Genomic DNA, 15,354 nt, shown 5'->3' on the forward strand with positions numbered 1-15,354 from the left:
ACATAAGCTCCATTAAGGCAGGGATAAAGTCTGGTTTAACTCACCAACCTGTCCCCAAGTAGGGACACATTGCTGGCTGTGTTGGGCAGTCAGTAAGTAGTCATTTAATGACTGAAGTTTAAACTGAACAAAAGTCTGTCTGACTCCAAAGTCAGCATTGTTTTAACTTGTTTAACATGTTTAAGTTAAAGTGTGTTAACTTTAAACAACGGACTTTCAAATCTCAGCTGCCAGAATATGTGCTCCATGAGGGCAGAACGTTTTTTTATTCTTCCACTCACCTGCCCCTAATATACAGCACAGTGCTGGGCACAGGGTGGATATTCAATAAAGTCAGTTTGCTCCTCCACCCATTTTTTCTCCCCAAATAGTGACTGTAAAAACTTATCATGCTTCAGAGAATACTTATCCTAAAATGATATGATGAAAATTTCAGAAGGGAACAGAGTATTTTAAATGTGTCTTTTAACAAGCATAATATTCAATTCTCCCATTAGGCATGGGTAATAATGTTAAGCTAAAGCAAGAGGCTTCTTAACAGGGTCCCCCTAAGCCTGGCTTTTCAGAGAACGTGGAGTTTTCCAGTCATGCTGGCGGGGGGTGGGTGGGTGGGTGGATAAAAGTGAGAAGCCCTAAAATGCACCTGCTTCCTCTTTACCCTCACCCCCTTGCCTGTATGGCTAAAGACTAGGGGCAGGAGGCAGGAAATAATAGTTTTGACCTGAGCCTGGGCCAACCTTTCCTACAATCCAACTGACTTAGGACAGCCCAAAGTGGATAGCCTCTTTGGACCAGAAAGAAGTATGGTGAGTGAGTTAAAAATGGAATCAAATATTGAGTGAATCTAATTCCTAGAGAGTAATTTGCCTAATGGAGAAAGACGTAGAAGCAAATAAATTCTGGTTCTGTATTGTAAGTGCTGTAATAGAGAGTTGAAAGCAGCATCCTGGACTTCACAGAAAAGGGGTGGTATTAATGGCCTGGAGTAATTCAAGAAGGTTTTCCAAAAAGACATATCACCTGGACTGATTGAATGGAGGGAATTGCATGTACAAAGGCATAGAGGCACAAAGCGCACACCATGGCAGGGATCAGGAAAAAGTTCGGTGGGGCAGGCATGTAGGATGGATGGCTGGGGAGAAGACAGCAGAGCAGAAGGCGTGAACCAAAGGAGAAGAAAGGAGACTGGTGAAAGGACACCTCGGTTAAGTTTTCCATCAAACTACACCTTTTCTCTGTCTTTCCATTATGTATGAGCTTCTTGAGGGCAGGTCTGAGTCTTTTACTTCATTATAACCAGGCCTATACCACCAGGCTCTGGACAGGGAGGACCCACAGATGGTAGTGATGAACTCCTCCTGGCCAATAAGCAAGGACCCAGGAGAGCACTCTGGCCAGAATATTACAAATCCAGGAGGAAAAGTAGTGTGGGGCCAGTTTCCTGAAAGGGAGCAGAAAGCCTCAGCTAGATTAGGAGCCCCATGCTGAGGAGATGGACCCAGTATCATAGAAGCCCAGCATCTGAGGCCTGAAAAGGGGCTTAGGGACCTAATCCAAATCTCTGACTTTACAGGTGAGGCTCAGAGAGCCAAAGAGATTTGACTGGATTTCCAACTTGGAAACTGGCTTGCTGGATGGTCTGGAGCCCCGTCTTTTCAGCAGTCTAGTCTTCTTATTTTTATTTATTTATTTATTTGGCCGCACCGTGTGGCTTATGGGATCTTAGTTTCCCAACCAGGGATGGAACCCGGGCCCCTGGCAGTGAGAGCGCCGAGTCCTAACCACTGGACCACCAGGAATTCCCTAGTTGCCTTATTTTTAAAACCAGAATAATTCTCATCAGGGGGTGGTAGGGATCAGCAGGTAGAAAGCAAAAGTATATATGCCTTGAAGTTCTCTGTTAAGAATGTGGTACCTATATACAATGTACACATGTGGGCTTCTCATGTGGTACATATATACAATGGAACATTACCCAGCCATAAAAAAGAATGAAATAACGCCATCTGCAGCAACATGGGAGGACCTAGAGATTGTCATACTGAGTGAAGTAAGTCAGACAAGAGAAAAACAAATACCATATGATATCACTTATATGTGGAATCTAAAAATATGGTACAAATGAACTTATTTACAAAACAGAAATAGAGTCATAGATGTAGAAAACAAACGTATGGTTACCAAGGGGGAAAGGGGCAGGGGAGGGATAAATTGGGAGATTGGGAATGACATATACACACTACTATATATAAAATAGATAACTAATAAGGGCCTACTGTATCGCACAGGGAACTCTACTCAATACTCTGTAATGACCTATATGGGAAAAGAATCTAAAAGGAATGGATATATGTATAACGGATCCACTTTGCTGTACAGCAGAAACTAACACAACATCGTAAATCAGCTACACTCCAATAAAAATTTTAAAGAATGGGCTTCTCAGACAAAAGCCTTTATTCCCCATTAACATGCAGCATGTGCCTCGCTATCAGCCCGGCTTACAAGATAAGCGTGGTTGTGCTTTCTAAGATGGTTGTATGCTATTTGTGATTCCCAGGAGGCTGGTGGAACAAAACAAGATTGTAGTGAGGAATGAGAGGCTCTTAAAAGTGGAAACTTACTCTTTGTCAGTTTACAAGAAACTGGACAATGGCTGATCTCAGGAACATGGATGTCATCAATTTCACTGCCTTGCCAATGGTGCCAGTAGATGAGCACCTGGCTGTCTCATTCACTGCACGGAAAGCAATGAAGGATGCCCTGAGGAAGAATCTGGAGGACAGTCCACCCTGTATCCTTCTGTGGTGCCGTCTGCAATAGAGACCAAACACACCCGTGCAGAGGTGTAACCTGGGCTCGAGTCTATAACATACACCACTTACTAGCTCGTTTCTTATATGTTTGTTAATTTTTTTCAATTACTTAAGCCCTACCTGTCCTTTAAAAGAATATGAAGCTGTGAAGGATTGTTTGTCTTGAGTTTGTTTTACTAAGATAATCAGAAAGAGCCCTAAAGGGAGACATACTGGAAATATTCATTGAAGGAATGGGGAAGAAGAGAAAAAAATGTTCTTTTTACCCCATTGTCTCTTTCTTTCCCTTCTGCCTTCTAAAGAATTAAACTTATAGATAGAAACTAAGTTGTAGTCCAGCCCTCTGCCCTCAGACTAGTTAGCTGAGTGCCCAACTTAAAAAAAAATTTTTTTTCTTTTTCTTTTTGTGGCCACGCCGCACCACAGCTTGCAGGATCTTAGTTCCCTGATCAGGGATTGAACCCAGGCCCTCGGCAGTGCAAGTGCAGAGTTCTAACCACTGGACCACCAAGGAATTCCCATTTTTTTCTTTCTTTTCATTTTCTTTCTTTCTTTTTTTTTTTACTCCCTTTGACCTTTCCTCTTCTCACCTGCCACTGCCAGCACCTCTACCTGGGCCCAGACTTTGCTCCTTCTGACATCATCCAGGCTCTACCAGCATCTTTCTTCTCTGACTCTGCCTTTATTGATCCTGATCTCACTTCTGACCCTGAACCTTGTATCTCAGGGACCCACAGAATCCCGCCTCTGGGGGACCATAGAACTCATCCAGCAAATAAAGACCCTCTCAGGTTATAAATAACCCTGTCTTTCCATCTTATATAGAGCTCATTTACCTTCAAGTCATCCTCCTGCCAACCAAACTGCATGTATCCCTCTGCATCACCTCACTTTCCATGCCTCTCAGAAACCCTTCTCAAGATGAGCACAAATGATCCCATCAGGATCTATTTCAGGGTCTCACTTTCCTGGGCCTTTTTCTAATGTACCCTCTTTCTTCTTAATCCTACACTTATCTCAACCTAAGTAATCCATTTCACTTCCTATGATTTGTCATGTCCCTTCTTGGCATCTCCATTTGTCAAGTATCCTCCGGTTTGTAAGAACACTTGAGGGTAATGGAAGTAACAGTGAACCTTGCTATATATGAAGGCAATGAGGAGTGGTAGGATTATGGGGCTTTTACAAAGGATATATCCTAGACCAATTGAGGCTAAGACAGAAAGAAATGCAAACGTAGAGAGGGTAGTAAGAGGGTGCATTGAACTGAGCAGCGATTTCAACAGTGATAAACAAGGTTGAGATGCCCTTGGACCCAGGCATCCTTCACCTGACAGAAACAGCTCTCTGTGTGACTGTGTGCGGCACAGCATTATCTGTACGTGTAAAACAATTATAAACAACTTAAATATTCAATAGCCAAGGTACAGTTAAGTCTATTAAGATGCATTCTCTAAATGGATTTGTATTCTGCCATTTAAAATATTATGAAGATTATTTAGCTTTATGGAAAATAATCATAATAATGAGTAGGAGAGAAGTCAGAGTAGTAAAATAGGCATCCACTGATATTATAATTATGTAAAAATGTGTGTATATCATAATGCTAGAAGGAAGTCTCCCGAAAACCTAACAAGTTGTTAGGGTGGTAGCGTAATAGATGATTCTTTTTATATTTTCCAAGGTGTCTAGAATATGGTTAATTTTTGTTTATAATTTATAAAGCAACTCATTTAACACAAGGTAAAAGAAGTGTGAATGTTCGCAGAGAAAATAATTAAGTGAAAAGACAGCACAGAGGGCCCTGAACCAAGATGGCAGAGTAGAAGGATGTGCTCTCACTGCCTCTTGCGAGAACACCAGAATCACAACGAGCTGCTGGATGGTAATCGACAGGAGGACACTGGAACTCACCAAAAAAGATACCCCACATCCAAAGACAAAGGAGAAGCCACAATGAGACGGTAGGAGGGGCGCAATCACAGTGAAATCAAATCCCATAACTGCTGCGTGGGTGACTCACAGACTGGAGAACACATACCACAGAAGTCCACCCGCTGGAGTGAAGGTTCTGAGCCCCACGTCAGGCTTCCCAACCTAGGGGTCCGGCAATGGGAGGAGGAATTCCTAGAGAATCAGACTTTGAAGGTACTGGGATTTGAATGCAGGACTTCAAGAGGACTGGGGGAAACAGACTCCACCCTTGGAGGGCACACACAAAGTAGTGTGCGCATCGGGACCCAGGGGAAGGAGCAGTGGCCCCAGGGGAGACTGAACCAGACCTACCTGCTAGTGTTGGAGGGTCTCCTGCAGAGGCTGGGGGTGGCTGTGGCTCACCGTGGGGACAAGGACAGTGGCAGCGGAAGTTCTGGGAAGTACTCCTTGGCGTGAGCCCTCCCAGAGTCCACCATTAGCCCCAGCAAAGAACCCAGGTAGGCTCCAGTGTTGGGTTGCCTTGGGCCAAACAACCAACAGGGAGGGAATCCAGCCCCACCCATCAGCAGTCAATCACATTAAAGTTTTGCTGAGCTCTGCCCACCAGAGCAACAGTTAGCTCTACCCACCACCAGTCCCTCCCATCAGGAAACTTGCACAAGCCTCTTAGATAGCCTCATCCACCAGAGGGCAGACAGCAGAAGCAAAAAGAACTACAGTCCTGCAGCCTGTGGAACAAAAACCACATTCACAGAAAGATAGACAAGATGAAAAGGCAGAGGGCTATGTACCAGATGAAGGAACAAGATAAAACCCCAGAAAAACAACTGAATGAAGTGGAGCTAGGCAACCTTCCAGAAAAAGAATTCAGAATAATGATACTGAAGATGATCCAGGACCTCGGAAAAAGAATGGAGGCAATGATCGAGAAGATGCAAGAAATGTTTAACAGAGACCTAGAAGAATTAAAGAACAAACAAAAAGAGATGAACAATACAATAACTGAAATGAAAACTACACTAGAAGGAATCAACAGCAGAATTACTGAAGCAGAAGAACAAATAAGTGACCTGGAAGACAGAATGGTGGAATTCACTGCTGCGGAACAGAATAAAGAAAAAAGAATGAAAAGAAATGAAAACAGCCTAAGAGACCTCTAGGACAACATTAAATGCAACAACACTCACGTTATAGGGGTCCCAGAAGGAGAAGAGAGAGAGAAAGGACCAGAGAAAATATTTGAAGAGAGTATATTCGAAAACTTCCCTAACATGGGAAAGGAAATAGCCACCCAAGTCCAGGAAGCACAGAGTCCCATACAGGATAAACCCAGGAAGAAACACGCTGAGACACAGTAATCAAACTGGCAAAAATTAAGCACAAAGAAAAACTTACTGAAAGCAGCAAGGGTAAAATGACAAATAACATACAAGGGAACTCCCATAAGGTTAACAGCTGATTTCTCAGCAGAAACTCTACAAGCCAGAAGGGAGTGGCAAGATATACATAAAGTGATGAAAGGGAAGAACCTAAAACAAAGATTACTCTACCCGGCAAGGATCTCATTCAGATTCAATGGAGAAATCAAAAGCTTTACAGACATGCAAAAGCTAAGAGAATTCAGCACCACCAAACCAGCTCTACAGCAAATGCTAAAGGAACTTCTCTAAGTGGGAAACACAAGAGAAGAAAAGGAGCTACAAAAACAAACCCAAAACAAGGAAGAAAATGGTCATAGGAACATACATATCAATAATTACCTTAAACGTGAATGGATTAAATGCTCCAACCAAAAGACACAGGCTTGCTGAATGGGTACAAAAACAAGACCCATCTATATGCTGTCTACAAGAGACCCACTTCAGACCTAGGGACACATACAGACTGAAAGTGAGGGGGTGGAAAAAGATATCCCATGGAAATGGAAATCAAAAGAAAGCTGGAGTAGCAATACTCATATCAGATAAAATAGACTTTAAAATAAAGAATGTTAGAAGAGACAAGGAAGGACACTACATAATGATCAAGGGATCAATCCAAGAAGAAGATATAACAATTATAAATATATATGCAGCCAACATAAGAACACCTCAATCCATAAGGCAACTGCTAACAGCTATAAAAGAGGAAATTGACAGTAACACAATAATAGTGGGGGACTTTAACACCTCACCTACCCCAATGGACAGATCATCCAAAATGAAAATAAATAAGGAAACAGAAGCTTTAAATAACTCAATAGACCAGATAGATTTAATTAATATTTATAGGACATTCCATATAAAAACAGCAGATTACACTTTCTTCTCAAGTGCGCACGGAACATTCTCCAGGATAGATCACATCTTGGGTCACAAATCAAGCCTCAGTAAATTTAAGAAAATTGAAATCATATCAAGCATCTTTTCTGACCACAACGCTATGAGATTAGAAATGAATTACAGGGAAAAAAACGTAAAAAAACCACAAACACATGGAGGCTAAACAATACGTTACTAAATAACCAAGACATCACTGAAGAAATCAAAGAGGAAATCAAAAAATACCTAGAGACAAATGACAATGAAATCACGATGATCCAAAACCTATGGGATGCAGCAAAAGCAGTTCTAGGAGGGAAGTTTATAGGTATACAAGCCTACCTCAAGAAACAAGAAAAATCTCAAATAAACACTCTAACCTTACACCTAAAGGAACTAAAGAAGAACAAACAAAACCCAAAGTTAGCAGAAGGAAAGAAATCATAAAGATCAGAGCAGAATAAATGAAATAGAAACAAAGAAAACAATAGCAAAGATCAATAAAACTAAAAGCTGGTTCTTTGAGAAGATAAGCAAAGTTGGTAAACCATTAGCCAGACTCATCAAGAAAAAGAGGGAGAGGACTCAAATCAATAAACTTAGAAATGAAAAAGGAGAAGTTACAACAGACACCACAGAAAATCAAAGCATCCTAAGAGAGTACTACAAGCAACTCTATGCCAACAAAATGGACCATCTAGAAGAAATGGACAAATTCTTAGAAAGGTATAACCTTCCAAGACTGAACCAGGAAGAAATAGAAAATATGAACAGACCAATCACAAGTAATGAAATTGAAACTGTGATTAAAAATCTTTCAACGAACAAAAGTCCAGGACCAGATGGCTTCGCAGGTGAATTCTAGCAAACATTTAGAGAAGAGCTAACACCCATCCTTCTCAAACTCTTCCAAAAAACTGCAGAAGAAGGAACACTCTCAAACTCATTCTTAGAGGCCACCATCACCCTGATACCAAAACCAGACAAAGATACTTCAAAAAAAGAAAATTACAGACCAGTATCACTGATGAATATAGATGCAAAAATCCTCAACAAAATACTAGCAAACAGAATCCAACAACACATTTAAAGGATCATACACCATGATCAAGTGGGATTTATTCCAAGGATGCAAGGATTCTTCAATATACACAAATCAATGTGATACACCATATTAACAAATTGAAGAATAAAAACCATATGATCATCTCAATCGATGCAGAAAAAGCTTTTGACAAAATTCAACACCCACTTATGAAAAAAACTCTCCAGAAAGTGGGCATACAGGGAACCTACCTCAACGTAATAAAGGCCATGTACGACAAACCCACAGCAAACATCATTCTCAATGGTGAAAAACTGAAAGCATTTCCTCTAAGATCAGGAAGGAGACAAGGATGTCCATGGTCACCACTATTATTCAACATAGTTTTGGAAGTCCTAGCCACGGCAATCAGAGAAGAAAAAGAAATAAAAGAAATACAAATTGGAAAAGGAGAAGTAAAACTGTCACTGTTTGCTGATGATATGACACTATACCTAGAGAATCCTAAAGATGCCACCAGAAAACTACTAGAGCTAGTCAGTGAATTTGGTAAAGTTGCAGTTTGCAAAATTAATGCACAGAAATCTTTTGCATTCCTATATATACTAATGATGAAAAATCTGAAAGAGAAATTAAGGAAACACTCCCATTTACCATTGCAACGAAAAGAATAAAATACCTGGGAATAAACTACCTAGGGAGACAAAAGAGCTGTATGCAGAAAACTATGAGACACTCGTGAAAGAAATTAAAGATGATACCAACAGATGGAGAGATATACCATGTTCTTGGATTGGAAGAATCAATATTGTGAAAATGACTATATCACCCAAAGCAATCTACAGATTCAGTGCAATCCCTATCAAATTGCCAATGGCATTTTTTACGGAACTCGAACAAAAAATCTTAAAATTTGTATGGAGACACAAAAGACCCCGAATAGCCAAAGCAGTCTTGTGGGAAAAAAACAGAGCTGGAGGAATCAGACTCACTGACTTCAGACTATACTAAAAAGCTTCACTAATCAAGACAATATTGTACTGGCACAGAAACAGAAACATAGGTCAATGGAACAAGATAGAAAGCCCAGAGATAACCCCACACACGTATGGTCAACTAATCTATGACAAAGGAGGCAAGCATATACAATGGAGAAAAGACAGTGTCTTCAATAAGTGGTGCTGGGAAAACTAGACAGCTACATGTAAAAGAATGAAATTAGAACACTCCCTAACACCATACACAAAAATAAACTCAAAATGAATTAGAGACCTAAATGTAAGACCGGACACTATAAAACTCTTAGAGGAAAACATAGGAAGAACACTCTTTGACATAAATCTCAGCAAGATCTTTTTTGATCCACCTCCTAGAGTAATGGAAATAAAAACAAAAATAAACAAATGGAACCTAATGAAAGTTCAAAGCTTTTGCACAGCAAAGAAGACCATAAACAAGACGAAAAGAGAACCCTCAGAATGTGAGAAAATATATGCAAATGAATCAACACACACAGGATTAATCTCCAAAATATATAAACAGCTCATGCAGCTCAATATTAAAAAAAACAAACAACCCAATCCAAAAATGAGCAGATGACCTAAATAGACATTTCTCCAAAGAAGACATACAGATGGCCAGGAAGCACATGAAAAGCTGCTCAACATCACTAATTATTAGGGAAATGCAAATCAAAACCACAATGAGGTATCACCTCACACCAGTTAGAATGGGCGTCATCAGAAAATCTACAAATAACAAATGCTGGAGAGGGTGTGGAGAAAAGGGAACCCTCTTGCACTGTTGGTGGGAATGTAAATTGATACAGCCACTATGGAGAACAGTATGGAGGTTCCTTAAAAAACTAAAAATAAAATTACCATATCATCTAGCAATCCCACTACTGGGTATATACCCAGAGAAAACCATAATTCAAAAAAGCACATGTACCCCAATGATCATTGCAGCGCTATTTACAATAGCCAGGTCATGGAAGCAACCTAAATGCCCATCGAGAGATGAATGGATAAAGAAGATGTGGTACATATATACAATGGAATATTACTCAACCATAAAAAGGAACGAAATTGGGTCATTTGTTGAGACGTGGATGGATGTAGCGACTGTCATACAGAGTGAAGTAAGTCAGAGAGAGAAAAACAAATATTGCATATTAACGCATATATGGGGAACCTAGAAAAATGGTACAGATGAACCAGTTTGCAGGGTAGAAATTGAGACACATGTAGAGAACAAACGTATGGACACCAAGGGGGTAAAGCAGCAGGGGGGTTGCGGGTGGTGGTGTGATGAATTGCACCAACTGGGATTGACATGTATACACTGATGTGTATAAAATTGATGACTAATAGGAACCTGTGGGCTTCTCTGGTGGCGCAGTGGTTGAGAGTCCGCCTGCCGATGCAGGGGACACGGGTTCGTGCCCCGGTCCGGGAAGATCCCACATGCCGTGGAGCGGCTGGGCCCGTGAGCCATGGCCGCTGAGCCTTCACGTCCGGAGTCTGTGCTCCGCAGCAGGAGAGGCCACAACAGTGAGAGGCCTGTGTACCGCAAAAAAAAAAAAAAAAAAAAAGAACCTGCTGTATAAAAAAATAAATTAAATTTTAAAAAATAAATAAATAAATGAACTGTGGGGGAAAAAAAAAAGCACAGAAAGGCAGTGAGCTGCTTTTCTTTACAGGCTCGCCCCATCCTGTTCTATTTGTGTGTAGTCATCACCCAGAAAGTTTCCTTAACAGACTCACCTCCCAGCCTGCTGCACTGGCTCCATACAGCAGGTGAACCAAGAGATTGCTGAGACAGATCTGAGTCCCAACCCGTTGGTGCACAGCCTGGTAAGTTATGTGTGCTGAGGCAAGGCTTCCAGCAAGGAAGGGCCCTAGGGGCCCCTCTACTTATTTGAAAGCACATTTGCACAATAGAAGTCTCAAAGATATATTTTTAAAATTAATAAACTTTATTCTTAGAGAAGTTCTGGGTTCATAGCAAAATTGAGCGGAAAGTACAGAGTTCCCACATACCCCTCCCTGTCCCCACACATGCACAACCTCCCCATCACCAGAGTGGAACATTTATTATAATTGATGAACCTAAATTGACACATCACATTCACCCAAAGCCCATGTTTACATTAGGTTTCTCTCCTTGTGCTGTACATTCTATGAGTTTGGACAAATGTATAATGATATGTGTCCACCCTTATAGTATCATATGGAATAGTTTCACTGCCCTAAAAATCCTCTGTGCTGCTATTCATCCCTCTCTCCCCCCAGTCCTTGGCAACCACTGATCTTTTGCTATCTCCTTAGTTTTACCTTTTCCAGAATGTCATAGAATTGGAATCATAAAGTATGTAACCTTTTCAGATTGGTTTCTTTTACTTAGTAATACGTCTTTAAGGTTTCTCCATGTGTTTTCATGGCTTGATAGCTCATTACTTTTTTGCGCTGAATAGTATTCTGTTGTTTGGATGTCCACAGTTTATTTATCTGTTTACCTACTGAGGGGCATGTTGGTTGCTTCTGAGTTTTGGCAACTTTGAATAAAACTTCTATAAACATTCATATGCAAGGGTTTTGTGTGTGGACATGTATTTTCAGTTCATCTGGGTAAATACCAAGGAGCATGAATCCTGGACCATATGGTAAGAGTATGTTTAGTATAGTAAGAGACTGCCAAATTGTCTCCCAAAGTGGCTGTGCCCTTTTGCATTCCCACCAGCAGTGAATGAGAGTTCCTGTTGCTCCACATCCTCATCAGCATTTGATGTTGTCAGTGTTTGGGATTTTGGCCATCCTAACCAGTATACTGTGATATCTCGTTGTTTTAATTTGCAGTTCTCTAATAACGTGATATTAAACATCTTTTTATATGCTTTCTTTCCATCTGTATATCTTGTTTGGTGGTGAGGTGTCTGTTGATGTGTTTGCCCCATTTTTTAATTGAGTTGTTTGTTTTCTTATTGTTGGGTTTTAAGATTTCTTTGTATATTTTGGATAACAGTCCTTGATCAAATGTATCTTTTGCAAATATTCTCTCCAGTCTGTGGCTGGTCTTCTTTTTCTCTTGACATTGTCCTTTGTAGAGCAGAAGTTTTAAGTTTTAATGAAGTCCAGCTTATCAGTTATTTCTTTCATGGATCATGCCTCCGATGTTGTATCTAAAAAGTCATTGCGAAACCCAGGGTCATCTAGGTTTTCTCATCTAGGTTATCTTCTAGGAGTTTTATATTTAGGTCTGTTATCCATTTTGACTTAATTTTTGTGAAAGATATAAGGTCTGTGTATGGGTTCGTTATTTTGCGTTTGGATGTTCAGTTGTTCGAGCACCATTTGTTGAAAAGTCTATCTTTGCTCCATTGTATTGCCTTTGCCTCTTTGTCAAAGATCAATTGACTTTGTTTATGTGGGTCTATTTCTGGACTCTATTCTGTTCCATTGGTCTATTTGTCTGTTTTTTTGGCCAATGCCATGCTGTCTTGATTACTGTAGTTTTATAGTAAGTAAGTCTTGAAGTCAAGTAGTGTCAGTTCTCCTTCAATGCCGGGTTTGCTATTCTGGGTCTTTTACTTCTCCATGTAAAGTTTAGAGTTAGTTTGTCAATGTTGACAAATAAGTTGCTGGGATTTTGATTGGGACTGCATCGATCAAGTTGGGAAGAACTGACGTCCTGACAATATTGAGCCTTCCCATCTGTGAACATGGAATATCTCCATTTATTTAGTTGTTTAATTTATTTCATCAGTTTTATAGTTTTTCTTATTTTGATCTTGTACATATTTTATTAGATTTATACCTATGTATTTCATTTTTTTGTTAATATAAATGGTATTGTGTTTTTAATTTCAAATTCCACTTGTTCATTGTTGGTTATAGGAAAGGGCACATATCCAGTTGATTGATGATGCTGTTGAGTTCAGCTATTTTCTTACTAATTTTCTGTCTGCAGGATGTGTCCCTTTCTAACAGAGGAGTATTAAAGTCTCTAACTATTATGGTAGATTCATCAATGGATTCATTGTCCATGCAATTCTTATTTTGCCTCATGTATTTTGATGCTCTGTTAGGCACATACACATTAAGATTGTTAAGTCTTCTTGGTGTATTGACCCCTTTATCATTATATAATGCCCCTCTTTATCCCTGATAACTTTCCTGGACCTGAAGTCTGCTCTAAGTGAAATATACTTTTTTTTTTATTAGTGTTAGTATGGTATATCTTTCTTTATCCCTTTACTTCTAATCTATATATTTATTTATATTTAAAATGGGTTTCTTATAGACAAAGTATTTTGGATCTTGTTTTTGGGTTTACTCTGACAATCTCTGTCTTCTAATTGGCATATTTAGACCTTTCATGTTTAAAGTGATTATTGATATAGTTGGATTAATATCTACCATATTTGTTCTGTTTTCTATTTGTTGGCCTGTTCTTTGTTCCTATGTTTTAAAATATTTATTTATTTTTAATTTATTTTTATTTTTTGGCTGTGTCAGGTCTTAGTTGCAGCACCCAGGCTCTTTGTTGTGGCGCGTGGGCTTCTCTTTAGTTATGGTACATGGGCTCAGTGGTTGCGGCGTGTGGGCTTAGTTTCCCCGCGACATGTGGGATCCTAGTTCCCTGACCAGGGATCGAACCCACGTCCCCTGCACCAGAAGGCGGATTCTTAACCACTGGACCACCAGGGAAGTCCCCTTTTTTCCTACTTTTGTCTTCCAAACTTTTTCTGCTTTTTGTGGTTTTAATTGAGCATTTTATGTGATTTTATTCTCTCTCCTTTCTTAGCATATCAATCATACTTCTTTTTGTACTTTTTTTAGTGGTTGCCCTAGAGTTTAAAATATACATTTACAACTAATCTAAGTCTACTTTCAAATATTATTATATCACTTCACGGGTAATGCAAATACTTTATAATAATAAAATATTCCTAATTCCATCCTCCTGTCTTTTGTATCATTGCCATCATTCATTTAATTTCACTTGTGTATGTGTGTATATATATATACACACACATTGCTACTATTATTTTGAACAAACTGCTATCTGTTAGATCAATTAAGAATAAAAAAACAAAATTTTTTATTTTACTTTCGCTGATTCATTCTTTGATGCACTTCCTTTCTTTATGTAGATCCAAGTTTCTGACCTGTTATCATTTTCTTTCCCTCTAAAGAACTTCTTTCAGCATTTCTTCACGGCAGATGTACTGGCAACAAATTCCCTCAGTTTTCGTTTGTCTGAGAAAGCCTTCATTTCTCCTTCACTTTTGAGGGATAATTTTGCAGAGTACAGGATTCCACGTTGGCAGGGTTTTTTTCCTTAACACTTTAAATATCTCACTTCATTTTCCTCTTGCTTGCATGGTTTCTGAGAAGTCGGATGTAATTCTTATCTTTGCTCTTTTATAGGTAAGGTATTTTTCTCCCCTCTGGCTTCTTTCAAGATTTTTGTTTCTTTTTTTTTTTTGTCTCTGTTTAAATATTTATTTATTTATTTAGGCTGCGCCAGCTCTTTTTTTTTTTTTTTTTGCAGTACGCGGGCCTCTCACTGTTGTGGCCTCTCCCGTTGCGGAGCACAGGCTCCGGACGCGCAGGCTCAGCAGCCATGGCTCACGGGCCCAGCCGCTCCGCGGCATGTGGGATCCTCCTGGACTAGGGAACGAACCTGCACCCCCCATATCGGCAGGCGGACTCTCAACCACTGTGCCACCAGGGAAGCCCTGCGCCAGCTCTTAGTTGCAGCACGTGGGATCTTTGTTGCCACGTGTGGGATCTTTAATTGTGGTATGCGGGATCTTTTAGTTTTAGTATGTGGACTTCTTAGTTGCAGCATGTGTGTGGGATCTAGTTCCCCAACCAGGGATTGAACCCGGGCCCCCTTCATTGGGAGCACAGGGTCTTACCCACTGGACCACCAGGAAAGTCCCTAAAGATTTTTATCTTTGATTTTCTAAAGTTTGAATATAAAATACCTAGGTATAGTTTTTTGGGTTTTGTTTTTGTTTTTGTTTTTTGCATATGTTCTACTTGGTGTTATCTGAGTTTCCTGGATCTGTGTTTTGGTGTCTGACATTAATTTGGGAAATTTTCCAGTCGTTTTTTCCTTCAAATATTCCTTCTGTTCTTTTCTCTCTTTCTGCTACTTCTGGTATTCCTATTATGCACATGTTACACTTTTTAATAGTTGTCCCATAGTTCTTGGATATTCTGTTCTGTTTGGGGGGTATTTTTCAGTC

General features: G+C 39.9%; 1 protein-coding gene across 1 annotated transcript in view; it reads left to right on the forward strand.

Moving 5' to 3' along the window:
- Window positions 1-2,670: 2,670 nt before the first annotated feature.
- FAM227A (family with sequence similarity 227 member A) overlaps window positions 2,671-15,354 on the forward strand; it is a 79,147-nt gene continuing 66,463 nt past the window's right edge. The window contains 2 exon segments of the mRNA XM_065888128.1: window positions 2,671-2,794; window positions 10,869-10,951. Coding sequence (XP_065744200.1) covers window positions 2,671-2,794; window positions 10,869-10,951 — 207 coding nt within the window.

This window comes from Phocoena phocoena, chromosome 11 (assembly GCF_963924675.1).
Source record: "Phocoena phocoena chromosome 11, mPhoPho1.1, whole genome shotgun sequence".
Taxonomy (NCBI): Eukaryota; Metazoa; Chordata; class Mammalia; order Artiodactyla; family Phocoenidae; genus Phocoena; species Phocoena phocoena.